The 13,167-nt window shown below is 39.0% G+C and overlaps 1 protein-coding gene across 10 annotated transcripts in view; it reads left to right on the forward strand.

Moving 5' to 3' along the window:
• The window catches only part of PDE4D (phosphodiesterase 4D), a 1,492,536-nt gene that overhangs the window by 1,289,395 nt on the left and 189,974 nt on the right, over positions 1–13,167 (forward strand). For all 10 annotated transcript variants that reach the window (XM_004744606.3, XM_045075658.1, XM_004744608.3 and 7 more), the window contains one exon: positions 2,528–2,577. In XM_004744606.3, coding sequence (XP_004744663.1) covers positions 2,528–2,577 — 50 coding nt within the window. The remainder of the gene's footprint in view (positions 1–2,527; positions 2,578–13,167) is intronic.

Raw genomic sequence — 13,167 nt, forward strand, 5'->3', positions numbered from 1 at the left:
CAAATATCCAGGAAATTCAGTCAAGACCTTTAAAAGGCAAACAGGAAACTGTATAATGCCTTTACACTTCTTTCAGACATGGTCACGTGGGTGTCAGCATCTAAACCTGTGGTAGGCAAGTAGTTGACCAGACAGGTGTGAAGGCATCACCCTGGCCTTCTGTCTCTGAAGAGATGACTTACAGCCCATTCCTTGTAAAACAACAGTTTTCAACTGATTTACAAGGACAAGACAGATTTTAGAGGGAAAAGACCAGCTAGAGGAGGATAGAAACCCCTAGTTTATGCCTAAATTTGACTTACAGTATGCCCAGTGACATCTAACCAAAACATAGTAGCTGATAGACTTAAGTAAAGGCCTTTATGGTCTCTCTTTGTGTTAATGCAGATTTGTACCTCCTTTACTGATTCAAATCAAACCAACCTCTTCAGGTATCAGAATAGTAGGATTTAGTCTACACACAGTTAAACTCTGCTGTGCTCAGTGACAGTGAAATGGTCATAACTCTGGGCCATCACATGATGACCATGAGGGGATCAGAATTTTCCCTGCTGGATACTTATAGTGCCACTAAAACGTTTCCAAGCTGACACATGGATTTTACGGAAGGCATGTGCTACCTTGCACAATCCACCCTTTTTGTTTGCTCCAGGAAAGGAGTCCATTCAGGAAGAATGCAAGCAAAGCCTAGCACCTGTGGGTACTCAAATGTGGATTGCTGACTTTGCTAGCCTACTATTGGATCCTGTCACCTTCCTCTTTCATGCCTTTGAGATTTTCAATTCCAGAATGAGTTCTGGTTTGTTCTTCACAAAATCATTTATCAAATGATTAATATTTTCTGCTTGTCATTGCATGTTGAAATATCAGGTCCCCAGGTTGACATTAAGAGGAGATAACAAACAATAAGTCAATAATTTGGTTTTCCAAAATAGTAGAAAAGTTTAGGACTGTTCATTTGATACTGTTTTCAGATAAAATGTTTCCTAAATTGTCACAGAGCAAGACCTAAATTAAGCTATAAACTATTTAAATAATATACTCTCAGCAAGATAACTATATTATATAGAGATCAGATCTATTTTAGAGTAGCAATTTAAAGCATTAACCTTCCTGTTTTATGAAGCATTAATCAAGTTTCAAATTTCCTTTTCTCATTCACTAATAAAAACTAAAATAATTTCATAATCGACTTTGATGCATTTCCAGTCAAACATAAAAACTTCAGTCCCAACTGACATCAATACACTTAAGAGCAATAAGACAGAGCCAGATACTGACTGGAACCAAGGCAGTGAGAATTTACAAAATACTAGATTGCATTTCCCAGTCAAGAGATTTGTCATCTCAGAAGAATAGGTGTGAACACGGCTTTGCAGGGACCTGACATTTGCACAGATGTGTGGCTGTTAGTCCAGTTTCCCCAAAAACATCCTAAAAGTAAAACAGTATAGCAGAGCGCTGGCTCTGGAATCCCACTGCTTTAGTTCACATCTCAGCTCTCTTGCTCTGAACAAGTGATTCAACTTCCCAAGCTTTATTTTCCTCACTGGTAAAATTTGAAACAGTGAGTTTACTTACCTTAAGCTTTCTTTTGAGGATCAAAGTAGAATATCCATTTTAAGAGTTCACTTAGCACACTGTCTGACACACAGTAAGTGTTTAGTAAGTGCTGGGTAAGTGTAAAAGATCACTGTGCAATATTTTAAAGCTTCCAATTGTAAGGAACAACTTTCTAAAGTTGCATTTCATAAGTTATATTCTTTTCAATATAATTTATTAAGCATTGATTGAATACTGGATACATTGCTCTGGGCTCTGTAGAGAATGTTAGTTTTATAGCAGGGGCTTTTTTGGTCAAGGGGTTTATAATCACCTTGTGAAACTTGGCAAACATCTGAAAACTTAGAGAACACAAGATAGAATCTTTTAAGTACCTTTAGTTTATAGTATTTCTAAAGCCTCTGTAGCATCTATTTGGACAAAGCATTAATATACCACTCTATCAAATGCATCGGAGATGGTTCTCAGTGTGAGGAAAGAGAAAGGAAAGGGTTTCAATGACTTCTTTAATTGTAATACAGTTTACAAGGAGTCATTCACTTCTGAGAATTTGTGCCAAAAATAAAAGTTTCTCACCACCATAATTGGGAAATGACTTGTAGATTGACTTTTTTGGATTCACCGAGTCTGTGTTTGCTCTGTAAGCCCTGGTTTAAGGGAACCCAGTCGGTCAGTAGAAACGTCCTCTTCTGTCATGTCCCTTTGACATTTACTTCAGCTTTATTTCCCCAGAAGTCGATCACTGTGAGATTTAACTGTTTTCTTCTTTGATGTGTATGATCTGAACTGTAGAGCAAAGGGTGCCTGGGAACTTAAGTAGCTAGTTTGAAAGAAGTCTTCTTTTGGATGTCCTAGCTTGAAAATAATTCTTTAAATTAAAATGACATATGTGAAATGACTCAGAGAGTCCTCCAGTTAACATGCACCACGTATTTACAGCTTCGTATTTTTCTCTCTCTGTCAGAAGATCACCCATGTGCAACCAACCATCCATCAACAAAGCCACCATAACAGGTAAGGAAGATCTAGTAGCTTACTCTTATTACATCTAGAAAAAAACCCTACCTTCCAAGGTTCAGCATAACACTAGCACCAATTTTATATTGCAATTCTATAATTTTAAAGAAATTGATCCTTTTTCTCTCTATTATCATTTGTCTCATTGAGCCCAAAAGCTGTCCCTTTAAAGCTATTACTTAGGAAATCTTTACTGATGTGCCGTTTTTAAAAACCATTTAAGTCTGTGCTTGTGCTAAGTTTAACATTGCTCTGGGCATTTGTGTTTTAAGAGATAGTGTTACGTTCCAAATGTTGACTGTGTTGTTTCCAGGCTTATGCTACCAGCATGATATTAACGTGTGGTAGTTTGGTTTAATGAAAGTGAAAGTATAAATAAAAGGGACCTTCCTTGTTAATTGACATCCCAGTTGTGTGTAAGAAGGAACCCCATTCCAATAGTTCTGATTGGGACTCGGAATTGAGAAGAACTTTACTTTGAGAGGGGAGAGAAGAAGTAATTATACAACATAGCAAAGTTCAGTGAGATCAAAAGAACAGATGTTTGGAGAAGAGGAGGGGAAGGGAGGACGACAATGGACATAAAGAGGAAAAAAAAAAAATTTGTCCTGATTCCTATTAGTCTGTTTTGGACACAGGACTTGACCTCAACAGAACCAAAAACAGAACAAATGATCTCATTTTGCTGAACCTGAAACCAAATTGAACTCATTTAATCATTTCTTGAAACCCCAATTGATTCATTAAAATAACTGCCTGGGAAAGCAAACCTATGTTTTCTAGAATTAATACCAGAAGAAAATTAACATAGTCTCCAAATTAGACCAATACTTCATTTGATTCAAGTGCCTTCCTTGGACTCCAATTCAGAATATTCCGAGAGCGCCTCATTAAGTTATTAGTGAGAAAACTTTGCTTGAAAGTTAACTTCACTGTCCAGGTCAGCACTTTTCCTCTGGTCTCCTTTGTGGTCACTACCTCAGAGTTGATTCTGGAATAGTTGGTAATGTAGTTCTTTTTGTAGCGTCTCTTGAGTGGGATTTTGTACTTCAATGAATATTAAATTGTTGATTCTCTTTCCCGTGGTTATCTTTCAAGACCTTATTGGTAATGATTTTCCACTGTCATTTCATGGTGTATGCCTGGTCCACCAGTTTTCTTCTTTATCATTGGTTGAGAGATGGATAATAACCGAAGCTCCTATATATCAGAATAAGTTCTTTGACTAACAAATCTCTTTGCAGAAAGCCAAATTCAGGTCAATGAGCCTAGTCTACACTGAGATAGGGCTGTAGAAGTGAATGGCTTTGTCTCCGTACACTTGACTTTTATGTTGAGGATCAAGCAGGCCAATCTTTGTAGGCAGACAGCTGGATATTCTAGTGTGAGAGACTGCATGCAAGCTCGTCCCCAGCCCTGCTCTGGCCCTAGATCTGACCCCTGATGAGGAGGGGCCATCCTCCCACCCCTGCTATTTTTGCCATAGGCAGGACTCTGACATTGTGGTTTGAGCAGAATGTGGTGCTTTTGTAGTTTGAGGTCACATAGGAGCCAGCCCCCCAGGAGCATCCTCCCCAAAGAGCAGCTGCAGGTCCCAGTGGAGATGGTTGTGTCCATCAAGAAGTGGTGGGTGGTCAGCGCTCGAGGCAGCTGTCCAGCCACCCTGGCAGATGCCTGGAAGTGATTAAATGGAGAGTAATTGCACTCCAAGGGCAGACTTTGTCTTAAACACACGTTAGAGACCCTCTAGAAGCTCCCAGAAATGTTCACATAGTATTGAGGCCCAAGAACAATACCAGAGGGAACTGAAATCTGGGAATTAAGGTTAACATGGCCTCATTTGTACCCACAAGCTTCTGACCTGGGGCCTAGGGACAATGGGGCTACAGAAATATCTTACCTAGGAAGGGAAGCTAATTAAGTGTCATTAACTGCTTCGTGCAGCTGTGTTCACCACAAAGCACACCAGGAAATTAGCTAGAAAATTGAAGTCTTTTTCCTTGCCCCAGCCTAGTGAACCTAGGTGCAAAAGTGGAATGGAAGGTACAGTGATGAAGGCTGGAAGAGGGAAAGATTCCTTTCTCTGAGCACATTCTGGGAAAGTGGGCCCTTAAAAACATAAACTTCGACAGAAGTAAAAGGTGAGACACACAGAAAAGTGAATTCCCTCCCTCAGCACCTGACTGTTCAGGTCCTACCTGCCATGTACACTCCCCCTATTGTTGGAACCCCACTACACCTCTATGGCAGTCCTGAGAAGGGTAGGGAAGAGTGTTAAAAAGAGTCAGTGGGGGGGCACCTGGGTGGCTCAATGGGTTAAAACCTCTGCCTTCAGCTCAGGTCATGATCCCAGGGTCCTGGGATCAAGCCTCACATCAGAGTCTCTGCTTAGCGGGGAGCCTGCTTCTCCTCACCCCTCCCTGCCTGCCTCTCTGCCTACTTATGATCTCTGCCTGTCAAATAAATAAATAAATATTTAATAAATAAATAAATAAAAATTAAAAATAAAAAAGAGTCAGTGGGGCATCCCATACGATGAACTGACCTTCTTCAATATTTTGTTGAGGATCTAGAGGAAAAGTATAGCACATGGCAAAGTCCAAGAGGGGGTACAAAAGGCTGCTGTGGAGACAGCTCCAAGGGTCCCTGGGGGGCAACCCTGTAGAACATCACTGACAGAAGTCCCTGGAATTGTGCAGCGTGGATGCTCTACCTATCTAGAATTCAAATCGTGCTCTACCATGATGGCTGCTTGGCCGTGGGCAGGCCACATACCTTTATCTGCCTTAGTTTCCTGATTTATAAATGGGTTATCATATGTCATACAGTTATTGCCAAATTAAATGAGTTCACATGTAGATTCTCTTAGCATAGTGCTTCACAGGGTAAGCACTCAGTGCATCATTTCCTCTATCACTTTGCCCTTGTCTGTATTCTCTTGATGTAGAACTAGGGATGACGTAAAGAATAGGGCAGAGAGATGAAAAAAGGAAAGAATGAGAGAAAGGTTGCAGGGGAGCTGCAAATACGGAGCTCCCCACAAATGGTCAAAAGGGACATACTAACTTGGTGCCTGTCAAAAACGGGCCCTCCCAGTGCTCCCAGTGCGCTCTCTCCCTCTCCTCACTGCCACAGATATCGGTGCTTTTGTGATCTGGGCAGGAAAGTGTGGTTCAGAATCATTTTCAAAATTAAAGAACTTACATTGGAGTCATAGCTCTTTGAAGAAAAATAGTGAACTCTCTTTAACTTTTCCATAAATCAACTGATTTTTTTTTTTTTTAAAGAAGAGGTAAGAACTTTGATGGTCTACATATGTCATGCTGTGTTTTCTAAAGTTTTCTTCCATAGAACTTAGAATACCCTTTTCCCTTTTGAGGTTATTCCAATTAATATGTTTTAAAGCTAGGAGAGCTTGATTTAGTATCTTTAGAATTAACGCATTTAAATCACTTGGCAGGTTTTTTTCCATACCTAATAGGTAAATACATAGTTCTAAAATGATCTCACCATTTTTTTTTCAAAGAAAGTTTCCAGATGTACATTTATAAAATAGTCTTAATACTAAATAGCTGTTTTGTTCTTTATTATGATGTAACAGAAACAGGGTGTGCAGCATCTGGAGCTGGAGTGCAAAGCTTATCTCCCTCATTTGAAGAATGGGGCCGTGATTAGCTAGCTCTCAGTGCTGTGGAAGAAACTCAGGGAGATAAGTTAGACAAACACCAGAAGTCAGCAGGTTATAAGTAACTCACCAAGTGCGTCTTCCTACAACACTGATCCATGCTTGGCATTTTTGATGTTGTTCTTAAAGCTAATTTGAAAACAGAGCATAGAGGAGGAAGACAGTGATGCCGTGTCAGCTTCTCTGGAACATTTCATTTATATTGTTTTTAAATAGTAACAACAGAACATTTTTAGGAATCCTTCTATTACTTAGAGGAAGACTCACCTGCATAGATCCTTGAGGGGCAATAAAGAATAGAACTCAAGTGTATGTTGAAACATGAGGGGGCAGCAAAGTGTCAGGGATCCCCAAGCCATCACCAGATCATGCTATTCTGTATTGGGTCAGGAGTACAGCCATGTCTCTTTGGACATAATTAGTCCTTTTGAACATTTCGTTTTCAAACAGTGTTAACTCAGGAAAAGTCATCTCTTAAAACCTTGTCATGTCTGTACAATATCAATTTTTACTATGTTTCTAATTTCCATATTTTCAATTGTCTTATTTAATCATTTTCAAGTTAAGGATTTTCAAATGTGAATGTTACTCAGGGAAATTTTATTTAAGCTGCTCTGTTGTAAAGATAAGAAAACTGAGGGGTGCCTGGGTGGCTCAATTGGTTATGCATCTGACTCTTGATTTTGGCTCAGGTCATGAGCTCAGGGTCATGAGATCCAGCCCTACAGTGGGCTCTGTGCTCAGCATGGAGTCTGCTTCAGGTTCTCTCTCCCTCTCCCTCTGCCCCTCCCACTCATTCTCTCTCTCTTAAATAAAGATGAGAAAACTGCGAACTTGTAAGAGCAAATGATACTTAGACATAGATCCAAGAATGAATATTACTGAGGGCAGGGGCCTGTAAAATTATCCGTCTTAGTAGGGTAGCCTTCAGACCCAACACAGAAGTGTATATCTGGGAAAAGTAAAAGAAGAATTAAAAGATATTATTGTGATGATGATATTATTCTGAGCGATAGAGAGAGTATTGTATTTCTTGTATATAAACTTGAAAATTAGAAAATATCATGTTCCATCTTCTCACTGGAGAGGTTTTTATATTTATAGCTGTTTTGATTATCTTTACTGACTATAACTTATAGGCCATTAGGTAAGTAGAGCTTGGGTGGTCTAAGGTAAAAGACTTGCGATTTTAGAAAATATAAGCTTTTCTCTCCAAGCAATAAATATATTTGCTCTCCTTTTACCTCTAAGGTTGACACAGTGACAAGCATAAAACAGAATGGGTTTTAGTCCAAAAACTTTTTGGTGAAAGTCTCCACTCCACTTCATATTTTCTCATCTTGAATATTCACAGCTCCTGAAAAAAAAAAATGAGTGTGTTCTGGATAAAATTTAGACAGTTGGTAAGTAGAGGATTTAAAAAGTAAATTATCCAAATAGTACTAACCAGTCAAAACACAATGAGAAGAAACTTATCCTTGTACATTTATTGTTCTTCTAAAGCACAAAACTGTTGCTAAAGTCCCAACAACCCGGGGAAAGTAACAAAGATATTTAACTGGAACAATTATTGCGCTATTATCTGGACCAATCACTTAATGTTCTGAGCTTATTAAAGAAAAGAAACCAAGAAACTATTTTATGGTAATAATAATGATACCAAGTACTTAGGTCCTTTTAAGTCTGTTTGTGTGTGTGTGTGTGTGTGTGTGAGAGAAGAGAGAGAGAGAGAAACAGTAGCATTTATAATACAAAAAGAAATCTATGTACTGTAACAGATAATAATTGAAAGCAAGATCTGAAGAAGAAAGCAAAAGAGGTATAGGGGAGCAAGGCTCAAGGAGACATTGAGCTAAAATGTGTGATAGGGCAGTGTGCTTGGAGGAACAGGAGGATGGAGCTGGTCCATAGAAGTCCTCATCAAGTATCAGCCACTGCTTCATCATGTAGTTCCTTTCCCCCCACTTTTTTTTTTAATAAAAGCAGATTGTAACAAGACTCTAATAATAGCCGAAAATGAGAGCTCAGTTCACTTTTTTAGGAATGTGATTGAAAAATGCTGAGTACATGTGGTTTAGTAGCTTGAATGAAAAATTGATGAAGATTGTGGTATGTGAGTGTTTGTATATTGACCATTTAGGAAGTTTTTTGCTTATTTTACTTTTACATTTATTATATCTAATGACTACTGAGTGCTTAAGTTCTTTTTAAGTCAGGGGTGCCTGGGGGGCTCAGTCAGTTAAGTATTTGACTCTTGATTTCAGTTCAGGTCATGATCTTGGGGTTGTGAGATTGAGCCCTATGTCGGGCTCTCTGTACTTGGTGCAGAGTCTGCTTGTCCCTCTCCCTCTGCTCCTACTCCTGCTCACACACACACACTCTCTCTCACACAAATAAATAAATAAAGTCCTTTTAAAATAAATAAATAATTCATTTTAAGTCAAAGAAGTTTACTTTTCAAAAATTAAAAGACTTTACTGCAAAAAGCATCAAACTAAAAGATTTGCTTAAATGCATGGAATATGACTATGACTGTTACAATATTTTAAAGGTGTAAAAGTCTTCTTTCTTTCTTTTTTTTAAAAAGATTTTATTTATTTATTTGATAGACAGAAATCACAAGTTGGCAGAGAGGCAGGCAGAGAGAGAGAGAAAGGGAAGCAGGCTCCCTACTGAGCAGAGAGCCCGACTCGGGGCTCAATCCCAGACCCTGGGATCATGACCTGAGGTGAAGGCAGAGGCTTTAACCCACTGAGCCACCCAGGCACCCCTGCTTTCTTTCTTATAAGCTAACTTACTTTGCCTTTCTTTAGACTTATATACATTAATAGAATATATATATATATACACATACATGCATACATACATACATACACAGAAAAATGTCTGACACAGTGACTTTTCAACCAGGAATTAATTGACATCATACTTGGTTTTTTAAACAGTGAAAACAAATGCATAATCATGGGAAAAATAATTAATTGAATCTCTATTGCCTGAATATCTGCTCTGAGTATTTTGTTATAACTTTAAATGGCATAGTTAAATGAGATTACATATTCATTTAGTTAGTACAATAAAGACATTATGAGTCAAACCATATAGGTCGAAACTCTAGCTTTACTCAAATTAGCTGCATAATTGTGGTCAATTGACAGAAGTTCTCTAAGCATTTATTTTCTCATCAGTAAATCCTAAGTCAGTGATTGATTCCCAGAATGTATTCAACAAGTGGTAGGTACTGTAAATGCTGTAATTTTTTAATTATTACTATTAGCCAGTGGTGGACAAATATTTTCTGTGCGCCTTCTATATGGCCTGCAATAAGGTAGGGGTTGGAGATCAAGAGATGAGTAAAATGTGACTGCTGGCATCAAGGAATTCACAGTCAAGGGGAGAAGAAATCACGAATAACTATGTGCAAGTGAAGGGCCATGACTGAAGCAACTTCAAATACATGTACTATACATGTACTGCTATGGAAGGCTTCCTGCTGAGCTTTGAAGAACATAGAGTTATGCCTATAGTTAGGGGACAGTCACTTGAGCCCAGGGGACCAGCAGAAGTAAGGCGTGGAAACATGGAATGCCTGTCAGATCAGGAGACTGCAGACAATAAAGGACAAAGAGTCAAAAGTGTATGGACCAACCAAATTGGAGGCTGCAGGAGAAGATTAGGGCAGTAGTATGAAGATTATTAGAAGCCAGTGTTCATGGTGGACTTTATTCTATAGGACAAGCAAAAATCATCAATCATGTCTGTGCAGAGAAGCAAGTATGTATCTTAGAATGACAATGTTGGGAGCAGTAAAGAGAACAGACTGGAAAAGGGACTCCTGGATGGCCCAGTTCATTAAGCATCCGATTCTTGATTTTGGCTCCAGTCTTGATCTCAGGATTGTGAGATCAGGCCCCATATCCACCCCATGCAGAACCTGCTCAAAATTCTCTTCCTCTTCCTCTCCCTCTACCCTTTCCCTCACCCCCCACCAAAAAAAAAAAAAAAAAAAAAAAAAAAAAAAAAAAGACAGAAAGAAATGAAATGAAATGGAAACATGGAAAAACAGAGAACAGAGACAGCACCTTACTAATAGGAGGCTGTCATTCGTCAAGTACATGCTAAAGATAATGCAGCTCTGAACTCAGATACTCAGATTGTTGCTGTGGCCAGTGAAGATGAGGGGATGGAGCCACAGCTCTTTCCAGAGACCAACTGGAGAAGAATTGGCAGTTGAATAACTTGAGGAGTGATGAGAAAAGACAGGAAAGTTTAATCATATATATAGATGTTCATCACAGCACATGTATATATCCATCAAAGATGGAAAACAATCCCAGATGCTAAATAATATAGGAATTCTATTTAGGTATAAAAAAATCCTATAATAAAAAGGGTTTTAAGTGATTTATTAGAAAATTTTAGTCATGTAAAAATACTTCTACATTAAAGAATACATGATAAAGTGCTAAATGGGCATTAAGCACACATTTAACACATTTTAATCACATATAACAGATTAAGACATTTCTTAGCTGTTGACTAGTAAGAAGCAAAGGCAGATAGCTTTACACAGAAGCTAGTGACAAACATGCAAGTATTTCTCAGGTGTCAGTTGACTGTTTGCCTCTCCCCACCTGGAAAATGTACCAATGAGAAGCTGCGTAATGATATTTCAGTATTAGGGAGCCACAGTGAAGAATTAACTGTATTTTCAAATAACAATATCCCTGAATAGGACAGTACTGTGTCTGTTGATATTGAGCTTGTGACACCTGTGGCAAGACTGTCCCATTATCTTGCCAGTGATTAGCAAAACTACCACCAAAGATAGGATCTGAATGTCACCCAAGTTCCCTGTAGCCATTATCCCTTCCTCACTGCCCTAAGTTTGAAAAGGACAGTATTTCCCAAAGCCACCTGACCACATCACCAGTGGATGGTGGAAAACAAACATCAAAGCACGAATTTCCAGACAGTCCACAACAGTCTTTGGGATAAGGTTCACGACCTTTATTATTAATGAGTGCTCCCAGGTAGATCATTGAACCAGCCAAATTTGGGGTCATAATGGAATACTGATTGATGCAGGTGAGAGTGCCCACATATAACGTTGCCATGGGGTTGCTCATAATTTGCTGTAAAATCACTGTCTTTCTGGAAAGAGAGTTAGTGACACCCACACCCCCATATAACAATGCAGTCTAGGATAAATAAGATACTATGTGTGAAGTGCTGTGTGATTAGGAAGGAAAGACAAGGTGATATTATTATCAGTGCAAACCACGTCATCATGGTCGTCATCACTGGGCTGTCATCGCTGTTATCTCTCGAAATGTATACAAGATTTTAATAGTTCAGCTTGCTCTTCTAGAAGAAAAGGAAGGATCAAGTCCATGTTTGTGTATGCGGGTGGGAGCAGGTTTGGGAAATGTTATGTTTAGTAACTGTATCCTTTTTGTCTTCTTAGACACAGTACCAAGTTTCCTTTAAAAAAAAAAAAACAACTAAAGAAAGAACAAAAGCTGCATTCTTAAGTTGCTCCCTTTACCCACAAAGTGCTTCCCACCCATGTATGCCTTAGAGAATATTTTAGGCCTACTCAGAAACGCATTACTGTGGTGGGGCGAAGTAATGAAAATTCCTTTGAGTCTAACTTCCCAAATTTTACTGGTTAAACACTGAATTGTTTGAGTCCATGAATCAATGGGGAGCTCACTTCTAGCAGCCTTCTTTCACCATCTCAGAAAATGTTTTTTAAAAATCCATTGGATATATCATGACTACTAATATTAATAAAAGGTAACATTTTCTGACATTTAATATGTACTAAAGACTTTACATGCATAATATCCTTTAAATCTTATGAGAATCCAATAAACAGCTACAAATGACAAAGTATAGGTTATAGCTGACTCAAAGCATGTCCTTAAGGTTTCTCTTCTTAAGATTTATTGACATGTGCACAAAAAAACCCACATTTGCCTCTCCCCTAGGAGAGTTATTCCCTGGGAATTTCTTTTCTTCTTCTTCTTTTTTTATTTTTTAAGGGAGAGCAGAAAATGAATTTATATGATCCTTTTACTGAATGGGTATGAGTGGAGAGTAGGGCAAGAGGATGGCTAAGGTCTATGGATACAGAGAAACCTTTGGGAAACCTGAAGAAAGTGACATAAGCTAAGGGAAGGATTCCTGCCGGGGATATAGAATTCCTCGATAATTCCTTAATTCCCACAGTCCTCTTCCTGACTCCTCTGAAGTTCCTATTTTGGTGAGAGTACCCAGGGCAGGAATTTTCATAGGGAAAATGCTGCATGGGCTGTGGGAGAAGTGCCTCAGATGGAGCATGCCAGAAGTTTGGGGGCAGGAGCGCCTGGGTGGCAAAGTTGAATGAAGCATCTGATTATTGGCTTCAGCTCAGGTTAGTATCTCAGGGTCCTGGGATTGAACCCCACACTGGGCTCCATGCACTGGGCATGGGGTCTGCTTGGGGTTCTCTCTCCCTCGCCCTATGCCTCTCCCACTCTCTGTCTTCCTAAGATAAACAAATCTCTAAAAAATTTTAAATAGAATGTTGGGAGTAAGACAGTGCTTGGAAGTCGGCACTCCCCTTGCTTCTAGGACCACTCACTATTAACCCCTGAAACAGCAGTTTCTACAGAGTGATAAGATTCGTGCTCTCTTTCTTTTAGATTCAGTGTAGGCTCTTCATACCCATTATCATTTTCTTGGCTTCTTTTTCTAGCCATGAAATTCCTTAACCCCCTCCTCCCCCAGATGCGCTTCCTCTAGATATTTTAATAATTAAATATCCAGTGCTTTTTAGTGTATTATCTCTCCTTTTTGTGTGGTTCTTACCCAGCACGGTGGGCACTCTGGAAGTACATGTAGTTCTCTGTATTTTC

The sequence above is a fragment of the Mustela putorius genome, unplaced genomic scaffold, assembly GCF_011764305.1.
Source record: "Mustela putorius furo isolate JIRA1106 unplaced genomic scaffold, ASM1176430v1.1 tig00000145_pilon_pilon_pilon, whole genome shotgun sequence".
Taxonomy (NCBI): domain Eukaryota; kingdom Metazoa; phylum Chordata; class Mammalia; order Carnivora; family Mustelidae; genus Mustela; species Mustela putorius.